Source organism: Chiloscyllium plagiosum, unplaced genomic scaffold (assembly GCF_037043375.1).
Source record: "Chiloscyllium plagiosum isolate Xiang-an unplaced genomic scaffold, Cpla_swu_hap1 HiC_scaffold_15, whole genome shotgun sequence".
Lineage (NCBI taxonomy): Eukaryota > Metazoa > Chordata > Chondrichthyes > Orectolobiformes > Hemiscylliidae > Chiloscyllium > Chiloscyllium plagiosum.
In genome coordinates, this window is record NW_028270153.1 from 53,309,344 (window position 1) to 53,327,076 (window position 17,733).

At 41.1% G+C, this 17,733-nt stretch overlaps 2 protein-coding genes across 3 annotated transcripts in view; one reads left to right on the top strand and one right to left on the bottom strand.

Annotated features, from left to right (window-relative positions):
• aurka (aurora kinase A) overlaps positions 1-998 on the bottom strand; it is a 31,006-nt gene extending 30,008 nt beyond the window's left edge. The window contains exon 1 of the mRNA XM_043710203.2: positions 892-998. The gene's annotated coding sequence lies outside the window, so the exon portion shown is untranslated. The remainder of the gene's footprint in view (positions 1-891) is intronic.
• Positions 999-10,294: 9,296 nt separating this feature from the next.
• The window catches only part of LOC122560031 (NFX1-type zinc finger-containing protein 1), a 60,673-nt gene continuing 53,234 nt past the window's right edge, over positions 10,295-17,733 (top strand). The window contains exon 1 of one of the 2 annotated variants that reach the window (XM_043710199.2): positions 10,295-10,624. Coding sequence is in view for 1 of the 2 variants with exons in the window: in XM_043710197.2 (XP_043566132.2) it covers positions 10,908-10,998 (91 nt within the window). In the remaining variant the exon portion in view is untranslated. Of the gene's footprint in view, positions 10,625-10,653; positions 10,999-17,733 lie in introns of those variants that run through there. The other variant, XM_043710197.2, reaches the window with a different exon arrangement.

The window sequence follows — 17,733 nt, forward strand, 5'->3', positions numbered from 1 at the left end:
CTTATTCTGGATCAGCCAGCAACAGCATCATTAAACACAGAACTCCTAAGAAAGGTCACTGGAACCTGAAACGTTAACTCTGCTTTCGCTCTACAGATCCTGCCAGACCTGCGGAGTTTTTCCAGCAAAACCTGATTTTTGCTCCCAGGCATTTGTCATTCCAATCTCCACACAAGTGGATGAGAGACAGAGTGCTATTTGTCAATCCATCTTGTAATTAACCGAACGGTTCTCGTACAAAGCCACAAGAGTAAGACTAGTGTCTACTGGATGAATGGCAACAAAGCTCAAAAGAAACGAATTCCCCGCATGAGTAAATTAACTCATGCCTAAAAAAAATAGGAGATTACATCCCACAACGTAACACTATCATAAACTTCAGTTCAAAGAACAAGACAAGTGAAATTATCTCAGCACCCATGAATACCTCGGATGTGATTGGCAATTATTTACCATGGGGGGGGGGGGGGGGGGCGCGGAGGGTATGGGGCGGACTCACTCTTAAGCCATTAAGGATTTGAAAGACTACTGAAATATTTAATGCATTCCAAATACCCTGCAATCGATAGCCACCAAAATCAGATGCTGCTGCTCGGAAACATCCCAGCGAAGGGAGTTATACTGGAGAGGGGGGGAGGGAAAAGAGAGAAGACAGGGGCGATCTCGGCACCTTACCACACCCCAGTTTGACCCTGACAGACAAGTTAGGGCCTGTTGAAGGAGGGAGGTGAATGATGATGATGTTGATTATTGTTGATTATTGTTGATTATTATTGCCAGCTCTCCCCCCCCCCAGTCCCTGAGATACAGGGAGGAACAGGAGCACAACTGGAGAAGGCATCACCAGGCCCCCAAAGCCACGGGAGAGAGAAAAGAGCGGACAGAACTCACCCGACAAACGGTCAAGAACGTAAACCGACGCGGGGTGGGGAGCTCTTCCAGCCCCAAGCCCTTCTCTTCCACTTGGTTTTTCTTTCACCCCCCCCCCTTAATCCCAAAGTCACAGCAGCCCTACGTAACCCCCCTCTCTCTCCACCCGACTCACCGCCCGTTTCCCTCAGCTCCTATGGCCGTTTAAATTCAAATCCACCGCACTTTAACCCATTTAACAGAGCCCGCGCGCCAATTGGCCGGCGCTCGCCCGTCGCTGGCTCGCTATTGGCGGCTCTTCAACGGACTGACGCAGGCCGACGTCAAGCGTCATCGCGCACACCGTCTGCGTCGCTATTGTTCCAGCCGGGAGGTTGACACATGCGCAGACACGGAGGCGTCCGGAAGTTGTGAATCTAGTGTTATGCATGGAGGTCATAAGGCCCTGTGGTTTTCTTTAAAGCAGATATATACTTAGTTCTCTTGTTTGTTCTTTTCCTCCATATTTTAAACATTTACATTTATCTGTCACATTTTTTTAACTGTGAAGTTTGATTCAACTACAGTTTCTGGTAGGCCAGCTTCCCTTCCTACATGAAAACAGAATATGTTAAGCTGTCCCTTTTTCTTAAATGTCTATCTTCTATTGACTAGTCAGTTAAAATGATGAATTTTCCCCATTTTTAGCTGGGCTTATATGAATTTTAACATTAAATTTGAAAGGAAGAATCAGGAAGCTATCTAGTCCTGATGAGATATAAGCTATTTTACTGTATTTTTTTCTGATACAAAAACATTAACCTCAAGCCTTAATTCTGTGTCTTTCTACAAATGGTTGCTGAGTATTTACCATTTTTGTTTGTCTGTGCATTGTGCCTAACTCCCAAGTTCTTAATTCTGTATCATACACACAGTATCCTAGAATATGAATGTAAAGAAATGATAGATGACAGCTTGACTTTAATTTTATTCCTCTCCTGCAATGTTCCTCTCCTTATCTATTTAAGTCTTTGTAATTTATAATTGTTTGCCAAGTATATGTTCCCAGTGTGAAACAATGATACCTGATTATTAGTTATGTGCCTGATTTGTTAAATATAACAATAAACTGGCAGAGACATTGCATGTGACTTTATTTTGTTATCTTTGCATTTATACTGGAATTTACAGGTTTTCACAAAAAAGTAACAATTTATAAAGTAATTAAAAACTGAAGCTTGTATGTAATCATATCATCCTTTACATGATGTGTCAGACTTATGGTTTTTCCTTGGGAGAAACTGAGGACTGCAGATGCTGGAGATTAGAATTGAGAGTGTGGTGCTGGAAAAGCACAACGGGTCAGGCAACATCAGGGGAGCATGAGAATCGACATTTCGGGCAAAAGCCCATCATCAGGCTTTTTCTTGCCAGGGAGTTCAGGTCATATAGGTTTGCTATGTTGTTGAGTACAGGTTGGTATAATGCCTGATACTAATGGATTTTGTCAGTGTTGTAGCCATAATTCAGTGTCCCTGAGTGTGGGATTGGAACCTAATATGTGAATATCTGTATCAGAAAATGCATCTCCTTTTGACTATGGAGTCAGTTTACTTCCCATCTACTGGAGCTTCAGTGGGAGGATTACAGAAACATAACGAAAATGGCATTAACTTTGCTTACACTTTTTTTTTGAGGGCTTTTATGGCTCTCCCACCAAAGTTACACTGTATGGTTTTACAAAACTCTTAAAAGCCTTTCCTTCTATGATTTTGTTTTAATGTAATCTAGATTATCCCAAATTTGATCATGAAAGGAAGGTTCATGGTGGATGCTCGGGCATTTACATTATCCTTTGAGTTGTAGGAACATAGAAAATAAGAACAAGAGTAGGCCATTCTGTCTTTTAACATGACTATAGCTGATTCTCAATCTCAATGACATACTCCTGCCCTCTCCACACTTCCCTTATGCATTTAGTCTTAAAAAAAACTATATCTTAAACACATTCAAAGACTTGGGCTTGACAACATGCTATGGCAGAGAATTCCATAAGTTCACCGTCCTCTGAGTAAAGACATTTCTGACCATCTGTCTGATATGGCTTGCCCTATATTCTGAAACTGTGACCCTTTGTCTGGACACGACTCACCCCCACCAACCTCTTTTCTCACCTCCCAGCCAGGGAGACAGCATCCCTGTATCCAGTCTGTCTAGCCCTGTAAGAATGTTATATGTTTCATTGCAATCCCTTCTCGTTCTTACAATCTCCAGTGAGTTCAGGCCTAATCAGCCAGTCTCGTCTCAAAAAAACAAACCTGCCATTCCCAGGAATCAGTCTGGTGAACCTGCACTGCACTCCCTCTATGTCAAGTATATTTTTTAGGTAAAGAGACCAAAACTGCATATGATGATATGTGTGATCTCAATCTATCCATTGCTTGTGAGAATTTTCAAAAGGCCAGGCACCAATCTGAGGTGCAGGTCCTCACTACTATTAAAAACATTTGATAATGTGGTTGACTTCAATATCGAATATGGAAGATGTGTATGTCTTGTTGTTTCATGATGTTGCAATAATTTGTCTTGCAAAGTGACATCTTTACAGAGCCTGCAGAGAATGAAGGGCCGCAGGTGCAATAAGGTAATGGAAGAAGCCAACAGAAGAAACTCTCTGCTGTGAACTTGAAAAATAGGTGCAGCTGTCACATAAGAGACTCTCTTAGCTGAATATATATCTTCATCATGCCTACACTTAATACTCATGTCCATATTCTTACCTTTTAACACAATGCATAAAACTATCATTTGTTTAACATTTTCTTTTAAATCTTTCATGGAATGTGGACATTACCCATCATTTAATGCCCAAACCTAGTTGGCCTTAAGAAGGTGGTGGTGAGCTGCCTCCTTGAATCGTTATGATCCATATGCTGTAGGTAGACCCTCAACAGTATTAGGGAGGGAATTCCAGGATATTGAACCAGCGACACTGAAAGAATGGCCATATCTTTCCAAGTCGGGATGGTGAGTGGTCTTGAGAGGAAGTTGGAGGTGTTGGTGTTCCCATGTAACTACTGTGCTTGTACTGCTAAATGGTCGTGGGTTTGGAAGGTGTTGTCAAAAGAACCTTGGTGAATTTCTGCAGTGCATCTTATAGGTGGCAATATACTGCTGCTACTGAGTGTCCTTGTTGGAGGTAGTGTATGTGGTACCAAATCAAATTTATTCAGGCTGGTTTCAAGCTTCTTGAGTATTGATGGAATTGCCCTCATCCAGGCAAGTGGGAAGTGTTCCATCACACTCCTGACTTCTGTCTTTTAAAGGTGTCAGGAGGTGAGATAGCACCTGCAGGACTCATTGCGTTAGTATGACTAGTCCAGTTAGTTTCTGGTCATGATAACCCCCAGGACATTGATAATTGGGGAATTTATATTAAAACCCATTTCCAGACTTTACAAGTACACTCTGCATAGTCAGCAATTAGGATGTGACTGTATTTTTAATTCGTCAAAAAATCCACCCGTACTACTACTTACCACTGTGTTTGATCTGCGTTATGCTTGATGACAGGATATGATGTGTGTTTTGATAATAATCTGGTGATTCATCAAGGTGATCCCTCAGTGACAAGATTCTCTGAGGTGGCTTACTACTGTGTTAGTTATTGAGTTTGTTGTGGTTCTGTTCGCCGAGCTGGGAATTTGTGTTGCAGATGTTTCGTCCCCTGTCTAGGTGACATCCTCAGTGCTTGAGAGCCTCCTGTGAAGCACTTCTGTGATCTTTCCTCCGGCATTTGTAATGGTTTGAATCTGCCGCTTCCGGTTGTCAGTTCCAGCTGTCCGTTGCAGTCGGTATATTGGGTCCAGATCGATGTGCTTATTGATTGAATCTGTGGATGAGTGCCATGCCTCTAGGAATTCCCTGGCTGTTCTCTGTTTGGCTTGTCCTATAATAGTAGTGTTGTCCCAGTCGAATTCATGTTGCTTGTCATCTGCGTGTGTGGCGACGAAGGATAGCTGGTCGTGTCGTTTCGTGGCTAGTTGGTGTTCATGGATGCAGATCGTTAGCTGTCTTCCTGTTTGTCCTATATAGTGTTTTGTGCAGTCCTTGCACGGGACTTTGTACACTACATTGGTTTTGCTCATGCTGGGTATCGGGTCCTTCGTTCTGGTGAGTTGTTGTTTGAGAGTGGCTGTTGGTTTGTGTGCTGTTTTGAGTCCTAGTGGTCGCAGTAGTCTGGCTGTCAGTTCGGAAATGCTCTTGATATATGGTAGTGTGGCTAGTCCTTTGAGTTGTGGCATGTCCTCATTCCGTTGTCTTTCCCTTAGGCATCTGTTGATGAAATTGCGCGGGTATCCGTTTTTGGTGAATACATTGTATAGGTGTTCTTCCTCTTTTTGCAGTTCTGGTGTACTGCAGTGTGTTGTGGCCCTTTTGAATAGTGTCTTGATGCAACTTCTTTTGTGTGTGTTGGGGTGGTTGCTTTCTAGCCAGAGAAACAATAGCCAACCTGCTGGACATACAGAACAGACAACAGGATGTTGAACCTATCAACAAAGACTGCACACTCAAACTACTGGACCTGTGCCTCACAACACACTTCACATTCAACAACCAAATATATGAACAAATCAACGGCACACCGATGGGCTCACCGATCTCGGGACTCATAGCAGAAGCGGTAATGCAAAGATTAGAACAAACAGTCTTACTGCAAATTCAACCCGAACTCTGGGTCAGATATGTGGATGACACTTTTGTAATCATTAAAAACGCAGAAATAGAGAACACACGCCGGATCATCAACGCCACACTCACAGTAATCCGATTCACTAGAGAGGAAGAAAAGGACAACCAACTCCCATTCCTAGACATGATGGTACAGAGAACACTTAACGGAGAATTCACCACAAAAGTATACAGGAAAGCCACACACACAGACCAAGTCCTGAACTACGAAAGCAACCACCCCAACACACACAAAAGAAGTTGCATCAAGACACTATTCAAAAGGGCCACAACACACTGCAGTACACCAGAACTGCAAAAAGAGGAAGAAGAACACCTATACAATGTATTTGCCAAAAACGGATACCCGCGCAATTTCATCAACAGATGCCTAAGGGAAAGACAACGGAACGAGAACATGCCGCAACCCAAAGGACTAGCCACACTACCATATATCAAGAGCATTTCCGAACTGACAGCCAGACTACTGCGACCACTAGAACTCATAACAGCACACAAACCAACAGCCACTCTCAGACAACAACTCACCAGAACAAAGGACCCGATACCCAGCATGATCAAAACCAATATAGTGTACAAAATCCCGTGCAAGGACTGCACAAAACACTACATAGGACAAACAGGAAGACAGCTAACGATCCACATCCATGAACACCAACTAGCCACGAAACGACACGACCAGCTATCCCTAGTAGCCACACACGCAAATGACAAGCAAGATGAATTCGATTGGGACAACACTACTTATTATAGGACAAGCCAAACAGAAAACAGCCAGGGATTCCTAGAGGCATGGCACTCATCCACAGATTCAATCAATAAGCACATCGACCTGGACCCAATATACCGGCCACTGCAACGGACAGCTGGAACTGACAACCGGAAGCGGCAGATTCAAACCACTACAAATGCCGGAGGAAAGATCACAGAAGCGCTTCACAGAAGGCTCCCAAGCACTGAGAATGGCTCATAGACAGGGGACAAAACGTCTGCAACACAAATTCCCAGCTCGGCGAACAGAACCACAACAACCAGCACCCGAGCTACAAATCTTCTCACAAACTTTGAATTATTGAGTTTCCTGAGATTGAGTTGACCCTTGTCTCACAACAGTTAAGAGTCATATGGTGCAATGTATGAGCAAAGTCAAACATTGGATATGGTTTTTCTCAGCCACATAGAGAGGGTAAAAAAATAAAATAAAATGGCACGTGTAATGCAGCAGACTTCACAGTCAGTTTACAGTAGAAGTTTTGGTATGGACCAGGGTATCATGGTATAGAAACTCAGTATGGAAATACGTATTCAGAATTTCGTGAGAAAGTAAGCATACTTTTTGAACAATTAGTCCATATAAATTTTTAATGTATGGAAGATAGTGGAAAGAAAACTTAAGCTGTTGTACAAGCTTGGGCCAGGGAATAGTTTAACCTTAAGCTGATTGGAAGCTTGGAGAAGCATTTGCCAGCTGCTGAGCTCCATAATAAGACATTAGTAAAAATGAAGAAGTGTTCATTATGTTGCTTAAAGGGTTTCCTGCTTAAAATGTCAAGAATAGGGGACAAACAAGTTTACAATATAACGGAATACTGGTAGACTAATCAGGTTGGCTAAAATGAGGCTTCACCTTTCTCGAGGATAAACTAATCAATAGCACAAGGCTAGACCCAAAAAAAGTCTCATTTGCCTCGTCAGATCAATTGTTTGAGCATAAGCCCCTTAATCGCAAGCTCATGGTTTTTGTTTAAATTATTGAGTACAGGAGTTGGGAGGTCATGTTACGGCTACACAGGACACTGGTTAGGCCATTGTTTGTATATTGAATGCAATTCTAGTCTTCCTATCGGAAAGATGTTGTGAAACTTGAAAGGGTTCAGAAAAGATTTACAAGGATGTTGCCAGGGTTGGAGATTTGAGCTATAGGGAGAGGCTGAATAGGCTAGGGCTGTTTTCCCTCGAGCGTCGGAGGCTGAGGGGTGACTTTATAGAGGTTTACAAAATCATGAGGGGCATGGATTGGATAAATAGACAAAGTCTTTTCCCTGGGGTGGGGGAGTCCAGAACGAGAAGGCATAGGTTTAGGTGAGAGGAGAAAGATACAAAAAGAGACCTACGGGGCAACTTTTTCACGCTGAGGGTGGTACATGTATGGAATGAGCTGCCAAAGGAAGTGGTGGAGGCTGGTACAATTGCAACATTTAAAAAGCATCTGGATGGCTATATGAATAGGAGGGGTTTGGAGGGGTATGGGCCAGGTGCTGGCAGATGGGACAAGATTGGGTTGGGATATCTAGTCGGCATGGACTCTTTCCGTGTTGTACATCTCTATGACTCTATGGTGCTCTTATGGTGCAGTGGTAGCATCCCTATCTGTGTCCAAGGTATGTCATTGACAAGTCTGAACTGATTTATTAAAAATGTCCATAACAAGTGTCTTCTGACCCTAATGCACAACCAAAAGAAGAAAAGATAGACCATAGTCAACAAGAACACTGTAGGAAACAGCACCACAATCAACCAGAGCTGGAACCAGTGTTTGTGAGAACAGATTGTGAGTTAAACTTTGTTAATTACCACTTTATTGTTCTACTTGTGATTCTACTCAATACATTTGCTAGTATTTGCAACAAATTCTTCATGCCGAATGGGAACTAATGGTCCCAAACATTAGCTCAAACTTACAGTCTGATGATTGGCAAAATGAATAATTTGGTGAGAAGAAAGGCAAACAGAAGCCTTCTGTAAATCTAAAGACAGTGCCCTCACTTCATAATTAATTTTTACATCTGGGTTACACCATCCTTTTTCAAGCATTCTCCAAAACTACCCCATTCTCCCACCTCTGCCTAATTAGATGGCATTTCACAAATCTATGATATAAAGTACTTGTAAAATTCTAAACTGCAGGGCAATCTAGGTACTCTAATGCACAAGTCTTTAAACATTATTATGCAGGTACAGCAAATAATTAAGGCTAATGGAATGCTGTCCTTTATTAAAAGAAGAATGAAACATAAAAGTAGAGAGGTTATGCTTTTCCTGTACAAAGCATTGGGAATCGGTTTAGCTCAGTTGGTTGGATTGTTGGTTTACAGAGCAGTGTGATTCCAATAGCATGGGTTCAATTCCCATCATCAGTTTGAAGTTCCCATGAAGGACTCTTCTTCTCAACCTCTTCCCTCACCTGAGGTCTTGTGGCCCTCAGGTTAAATCACCACCAGTTGCTTTTCTGTAATAAGAGAGCAACCCCTATGGTCTGGTAAGACTGTGGTGACACACGCACAAAGCATTATTGAGACCACATCAGGAGTACTGTGTACAATATTGGTCTCTTTACTTTGAAACATAGAAAATAGAAGGAGTAGGCCATTTGATCCATCAAGCCTGCTCTGCCACTGAATATGATCATAGCTGATTATTCAATTCAGTAACCTGTTGCTGCTTGCTCCCCTTGGCCCTAAGAACAATACATAACTCCTTCTTAAAAACCTTTTGCGCATTATCTTCCTGGTAGCCCTCATCAACCTCATTGGCTTTGAATTTTCCTACATTTTTATCCAATTTGTCTAACTCTTAGTCTGTCTACCCCACCAGCCAAATGGAAATACAGCGGAAGCAATTCAGAGGAGATATCAGACACGAGCTGAAAATGTGTTGCTGGAAAAGCGCAGCAGGTCAGGCAGCATCCAGGGAACAGGAGAATCGACGTTTCGAAACGTCGATTCTCCTGTTCCCTGGATGCTGCCTGACCTGCTGTGCTTTTCCAGCAACACATTTTCAGCTCTGATCTCCAGCATCTGCAGACCTCACTTTCTCCTCAGAGATATCAGACAACCCACCCATTGCAGGTATGAGGATAGGTTGAATTGACTGCGCTCAATTCCACTTGAGTTATGAAAAGTGAGGGATGATTTAATTGAAGTGGATTGAAAATCCTGAATGGTTTTGATAAGGTGGACATCGAAAGAATGTTTTCTTTTGTAGCAGAGTCCAAAATGGGGAGGCACTGTTTAAAATTTTGAGGTCACCCTTTTAGGAAAGTGGGTTGAGCAACTTTGAAATACTTTGCCTCAGAAATCAGAGGCCGATTCATTGAATATTTTTAAAGTGAATGATATCAAGGGTACATGGGAATATGGAATTCAAAATACACATTGTTCAACCATTGAAAGTCTTAATTTTCTGCCCTAACTTAAATGTATTTGCTATGTATTATATTTCCTAACTAAATGGAAATATACTGAAGCAGGCCATAAAAGATTATGAAAAAAAGTCTACCTATCATTTTTATTCCATGGACAAATCTGAGCTAAAATGAACTATTTTCTTACGGGCGAGAAGTTACAGATAAGAAGGAGCAGCAATGTAACAGGAGACCTTAATATTATGCAAACTTATGAATACAATAATACGGGTTAATATTGAATGTACATTTTTTCTGGTATTGCTTTTCTTCTGCTTTCACAGCTAAAACTTATAGTATGCAATGTTGCAATGATTGGAGTTTCGATTTCTGATTCGTTTCTGCAATACTTGGCTTATTTTGCCTCGCAACTGTGTTTTATTTAGGCCACTTAGCGTTTTCCTTTAGCAAGATGGGGTCGTAGTCTCCTGCGAGATGACCCTGGCACAGCCTAACTCGCCTTTAGCAAGCTGGCCGCCCAGTGATTCAGCCGATCAGGTGACTGTCTCTCATTGCAGTCTTGGTTGTTTCGGATCAAAAACCCGAGTGAGAAACGAAACTGACGGGGCAGTGATGTGGGTGTTGAACGGATGCATCTCATATAGAGAGAGGGAGAGGGCGAGGGCCATCGTGCAGTCGACTGAGGAGCGGATCCCTCGAAATAAACACCGTCAGGGCAGGCCAGGCTGAAATCGATGCAGTTGTTTTGCCTGAAGTGACATTTTGTTTTGTTTTCTCTCTGTTCAAATGGACCCGGTTCGCTTCATTGTTGCCACCACGGCTTAGCAGCATTCGCAGGGCGTGAAGCTTGAAGAGGGGAGAAAGCAGGAAGAAAGCCAGGTAAAAATCCCCTGCTGCACAATGGGCAAGGAGGCTGGGGGTGACAACCTGTCTCATTTTGGTTATTATAGTAGGAGTGCCGACAGGAGGGGTAAGCATCAGGAAGGGGGTTGGCGATCGCAGTGGGTGCAAGCCCCCTCACTTTGATCAGCAGTGACAAGCCAGACTGGTTCGACCCTAAATTATTCAACAGTTCAGTTCGACCAAGTGGAGTCATCACAGACGATCCGGAAGTGTAATTGTGTTTGCCGAGAAGTCATTGAAACGACGTGTAGCCGGGGAGATGTCCATAATCTCTTTCATTTCTCACCAGCACACCCCGCCACACACACAAAGTTCCCCAAAAGTCCCCCGTGTTGTGTTATCATGTGAAGGTGCGTTAGACTTGGTCCAGGAAAGGTGGCTGTCTGTCCATCTCTCGGTCTGTTGTTGTGCAGCCTCCCTCGGAGCTGATGTTGTTGGGGGTGTGTGCGGGGTGCGGGAGATGGGTGACCCACTTTCCAAACGCTGACCTGTTTTCCGCCGTCTCTTGTGTTTATTCCATTTCAGAATGTTGACTGATTGCGTAAGTGACAACAAGGTGCTATAACTTGACCCAGCGTCCACAGGTATCGGGTGTAACCACAGGGTGAAATTCCTCTTGACGATAATTCAGTTTTGAAGCTAAATCACGACGGGGACAAACTGAAATTTGTTAATTTTGTAACCGCCGGAACTTTAAAGAGAAACACTCACTTTGATGTAATTTATTCTTTCCCACCCTTCCAATTAATGTTCCAGTCCATGGGCATTTGGCCCTTTGGGGAATTTCACAGTAAACTGTAAAAGTGTAGCCGACTGAAAAAGAAACTTGTATTTTACTGGAAATTGGAGGGGAAAAAAATCATTTTAAAGCTTTATTAAGCAGCTTAACCTCTACTGAGAGGCACGGGGAAATACGTGTGCTGATCAGTTCCTGTTGTGGAAAGTTGACTGACATTTAAAGTAACCCTTTATTAACATGCGTTATGCGAATATATTTCAGTTGCTGAAATGATCAATATTAATGAAATTTTGCTTTCGTGTTGGAGACGGAGAATAACTCAAAGTTTGTTGTTGCTTTACTGTTGCTGCAAAATGGCAGGAGCTGATCGTAAAGTTGTCATGTTTCATGATTGTGTTTTTTAATATATGTTGGGTGGGGGCGGTGGGAGGTAAACAGTTTACCGTTTGGGATTGGATGAAGAATATTGCTGTGTGCATTTAATCTAAATGTTCAGCAACCGTTGTTTGTCCAGGAAGACGATTAACGGTTACTGGTTCGTGCCAGAGGACGTGAGAGTGGCTACCGCTGCATCTGACTGATGGTACAATATATCTAGTCAGTTTTGTTTTTCTCCCCTCTGCCTCATGTTAATATCTCTTTTGTCTTGTTGACAACTTTGCAGTCAATGCCAGAAATTGACGGCTCCATCGTGTGGTGACCTATCGCCACTAAATCGACGGCGTATGTCAATCGTCTATTTTTTCTATTCTTATTTTTTTCTCTCCCTTGTTAACAGAAAACTTGGTAACATGTATTGTTACCTTCCTGAAGCCTTAGATAAAGGTTGAATCATAACCTCATGTTCTGTAATTCTGTGTCAAAACAAAAGCTTTTACGGGGTGTCTGTTGTAGATGTCATATAGAAAAAGTAGTTTGACAGTACAATGATATAAAAGATTTCAGCGCAGAAGCGGTGACGGAGAAGATAGTACCTGAAACAGTTTGCATACATCACAAGATGAGCTCCGGCCCAGGACGTCTTCCATATCGTGATGGGCGGAGCTTATCTGTGATGTATGCAAACTGTTTCAGGTACTGTCTCCCGCCACCCTCCAATCCCATGTGGTGAAATATTTTCTATCATTGCGCTGTGAAACTACTTTGGCACCAGTTATTCAAAGTTGTAAGGCCAATCCTAGTGCAAAGTTCATAGGGATAACAGTACTTGCTCATAAATCAAGCCTGTTAGTCTGACAAGATGGAAAAACAGTAACTGCTGGAGAAACTCAGCAGGTCTGGGAGCATCAATACGGAGACAAAGCAGAGTTAACGATTCAAATTCTTCAGAACTGGCAAGAAGGTTGAAACCTTACTGCAATGTAAAAAGATCACTTTCTCCTGACGTGGTTTGAAGAAACTAAAGGAACCAACTTTCCAGAGGAACCAACTTTCAACAGAAACATGAATGGCAGAGAGCATCATCTGCAAAGGGCATTTAGGAGATCAAAAATTTGTTTAACAGTTCTAGTTTTGCAATGAACTGCAGCAGACTTCTGCCCCAACCATGTCATCAGTCATTTGTAAAGTCAGAGACTTTGGGGGGGGGGGGGTTTAGGGTGGGAAGGAAAGATGGGATAGTGCTAAAACTATTTGGTAAGCCAACTTTACTTACCCAAAACAATTGTATAAATAATTTGATAACAAGAGTAGAGCATGGTGACTATGTTGTATAAGACTGTTAGTATCCAAAAGGGTTAACTGAGTCTCCATACCTCAGGGTACAAAGGATGTCCTGGGAGGAGCTAACCAGTGTTTGTGCCAGTTGTTCTAAGTTGCAAGGCAAGTTCTAGTGCTGAGACCACCTAGCTAACAGTAATGTTACTCTTAAGTCCAGCCTGATGGTTTCTTGTCAATTATGTTAACACAAATGTAATGTAACTAGATATTAAGTACTCTGTAACGAATCTGTTTTGTTTACCAAGATTGACCCTATCTTCTGCTGAAGAAATCAAAAGGATTTCCTTCCACATTTGTCAATAACTTAGACTAATATCAAAGTTAAGAATTGGTGACAGTGAATCTACCCAAGGCATCTCAGATAGTTCCACTGGACACTATATTGATCAAGGAGTGAATTTCATGACATATATCAGTGAGAGGCACTTTTTAAGCTTTGCCAGCTGAGTTTGAAGTACAGTGTGTGTTGCGGATGGGAAGTACTGAACTGAATAGCTATTCTTCACCAGTTTTTTTTTATGCAATTGCTGATGCTGGTCCAGAGCAGTTGTGTACCCCTACTGCCCTTTCAGCTGAAGGTGATGTATGGCCTCCTTCCCACTACAAAATTGCAAAGCAACACAACAGTGAAGAGTGGTGTAAAGGTGGAACCAATTTTGAGCTATATACGCTGAAAAAATAAATTTGATCATTCAGTGCAGAACAACATTTGTTTTAATTAATATCACAAATATAAATGCAAGAAGAATCAATTGGCCTGCAATTTTACAGATACATAGGATAATCTAATGAAAATTGAAAACCTTCCATTAAAGATTAGGTGAAATATTTATTTTTCCAGGCAGCCTTCAGCTACCAGGATGATAGTTCATAAACAGTTTCAGACATGTAAAATGTTACTATATCTTGACTTTTAAGGAGAAAAAAATTTCATATTTGGAGCAATACAAACTTGTAAAGAGCATTTATGAAGGAAGTTAAAGTATGTGTCCCAGATGGTTGATAATGTGTTTGAACATTGTCCTCCATTGTTTACAACAGTTTATTAAAACTTACAATTACCTACGAAAACTACATTTTATAGCACAATTTTTTTATTGGAGTGTGGACCCAAGCATTTTGGCAAAATGCACATCACTGCAATTAAGAACTCATTCAAAGTTGTACTTTAAGATAATGGGATAGAATAAACATGACAAATGTTTAAGTCTTGTGAAGGTTAATTTTCACAGTAAAATTAGAATACTTTCACCTAAGGTCAGAAATCTCAGAATGCACCATTCATTGAATTTGTGAAATTTTAACCAAATATTGTAATCAAAGTTTCTAACTCACAGCAAAATTCTTAATTGGAAAAATAGGAATCAAAGATTAGAATTGAAATGGATAGATTGTTTTAAATCTGTTATGTGTATTATGTACTGGTGTTAATTAAATTCTTAGGCAGAGTATTGGAGTCCATATATTAAAATGTGTGAATAAAATTTTATTGCAGGTCTCTCTGCTTGCTAACTGTGATCCTGAGTCATGGAGAGTGGGAAGATTTTAAAATGTTATATCTGGTTGTGCTCATTAAGCTATTCACATCCAAGGTAGATTTATATGTGCTTGATGAAAATCTAAAATGAAAAGCAAAAATATTGGAAATGCTGAGCAAATGAAGTATCAGCTGTGGAGAGAGGAACAGTTTAAGGTTCAGATATTACTTAAAATTAGTGATTTTTTTTAAAGAAAATTTTGTAGCTTAGGTTGATGATAACTATGTAAGTTAGCTCACTGAGCTTGAAGTTTTGTTTTCAGATATTTTGTCACCATACTAGGTAACATCATCAGTGAAAATCTCCGGTGAAGCGCTGTTGGTCTGGCCTGCCTCTCTATTTATAGGTCTTGGTTTCTTAAGGTGGGTGATGTCATTTTGTTTTTTTTCGGAAGGGAAAGTATATAGGATCTAAATCAATTGTTTATTATTAGAGTTCTGGTTAGAATGCCATGCCTCTAAGAATTCTCGTGCGCATTGTTGTTTTGCTTGTCCTAGGATTTGTGTGTTGTCCTAGTTAAAGTGGTGTCCTTCTTTGTATATATAGAAACTAGTGATAGTGGGTCGTGTCTTAAAATTATCAGAACAATTAGAGGTAGTAAACATGGCCACAGGAGTCCTGGGCTACCAATAAATCAGTAAGTTTCCCTGTGTTCACTGATGCTGAGAATGTTATGTGGTTTGTTAGTGATGGTCTTTCACCTTTAAGTGGACTCAACACTTCTACTAAAATTTGCACATGCGAATCAGCTGCAAGTCTGATGTATTAGACAGCTGCCAACACCAATGGAACAGCAATCTAAGAAGAACTGGTATCTTTAGAAGAGAAGTAGGGCTGGGGAATATAAATTGCAGTGGTACTAAATGTACTTAGTATTTTCATCAACCTAAAGAATAAAAGTGATGCATAACAAATTTAAAACAAAATTAGAAATTGCTGGAAAAATTCAGCAGATCGGCATCTTCTGTCAAGAGAAAGCAAAGTTAAAATTTGGGCCCAATGACCCTTCTTCAGAACACCTATCTCTGCCTCTCTTTGCCTGACCTGCTGAGTTATTCCATCAATTTCTGATTTCCAGTATTTGCAGTTCTCTGGTTTTTCAGAACAAACTTAACTTCCATTTTTCCCATTAAAACAGATTGACCTTGTTGCAGTTTGTCTGGTTAAATAAAATGTCCCGAGTTATGTCCTAGCAAAGTCTGCCATCTATCCTGCATTATTTTTTCTGGCATTGAAATTGCGTTGTGACCATAAGCCAATATGATGTGTTAGCCTGCAGTTCCTTTAATAATAAGTGTGCATATATAATCAGTTTGGAATTTGGATTTTTTAAAAATAGAGGCAAATGGACTTTAGTTTCGGTTTTGTGAAGGTAACAGTTTTAATTTAAAGGGTTCAGAAAGTGCTTGAAACAGCAACCTAAATACGTTATTTCTGAGACAGCTTGTGATTCAGTATACCTGTGGTGTTAAGTGTTATGTATACTTCTGAGTTTATGACAGACAGGGAAAACAAGCCGGAGGCCACTGGTTTAGGTTTTGATTTCAGTTTAGAAGAATCAGCAATTCAGTTCAGTAAACCAGTTTCCTCCGAGCAGAAAAAGTACATAAGAGACAACATTTTTACACAGGGAGTGATTAATTCATGGAATGAACTGCCAGGTAAAGTGGTGGATGCAAGTACAGTGACAATGTTTGAAAGAATTTGGATGAATTCATGAATAAGAAAGGTTTGGAGGAATATGGGCCAAGTGCAGACAAGTGGGACTAGTTTGGTTTGGGAACATGGTTGGCATGGACTGTTTCCATTCTGAGTATAAGAATCAAGTTTTCAGTTCAGAGGAACAGTCACTCTAGCAAAAAGGTTTTAGTTTCAGAAGTCTTCAAGCTGTGACAGTTTGTACATAGTTTTCAAGTTGTCAGAATTGAAAAGAGGTTTAGGCCATCAGGACTGGAAATAAACCAGCCCAAGGAGAATTGGAAAGAGTCAGTTAATAAAGAGTTGAGATAGGGTGATATTTCTCTGGATTTTGACGATGTGTAAAGGATATTCCTGAGAAACAAATTGAAGCTTGTTTCAATTAAAAACAACCTATACATAAATAGCTTTGTTTCTTTTAAATTTTATGTAATAAGCTTTGGTAAGAACATTTACAGTCTTGTGTGAATATATTCATAGAATTGTAGAATCCCTACAGTAATGAAAGATGCCATTTAGCCCACCAAGTCTGCACTGACCCTCTGAAGAGCATCCAGCACCCACCCTATCCCAGTAATACCCCTATTTTTCATGGCTAATCCGCACATCCATGGATACTATGGGTAATTTAGCATGGCCAATCCACCTAATGTGCGCATCTTTGGACTATGGGAGGAAACCTGAGCACCTGATAGAAACCCACACAGACACTGGGAGAACGTACAAAGTCCACACAGTCACCCAAGCCTGGAATCAAACACGGATTCTTGGTGCTGTGAAGACAGCATGCTAACCACTGAGCCATCGTGCCACCCCTTAGTGACTAATACCAGAGTAACTAACTGTAGAATGTAAACATATGTTCTTGCAAGTCAGGTTTCACTCTGGAATCTGGCATGTTCAGTCACATTTGTGGGGAGGCAATGCTATAGTGGTAGTGTCACTGGACGCGCAAGCCAGAACCTCAGCGTAATGTTCTGGGAACATGGGTTCAAAACCCACGATGGTAGATGGTAATATTTGAGTTCAATTTTTAAAAAAGTGGCATAATGTTATTTTTCTTAAAAAAAAGTTCTTTTTTTTTCTTTGGGGAAGAAAATCTGTGTCCTTACCTAGTCTAGCAACCATGCAATTTCAGTCCCACACCAATGTGGTTGACTCTTAACTGAATAATTAGGGATGGGCATCAAATGCTGGCAGTGACACCCACATTCCATGAATATATATGTAAAAAAACAAGTAATACGATCAGCTAGAAATAGTATGTGCGTTCCCGTTGCAAATTTTCATGGCTCCGTGATTGGAAGATTGATCTCTGGATTGCTGCTGTGTGCAACCCTAGAGAAAGTCACAGGGATAAAAATGATTGCTTTTCCTTATGTCTTTCAAAA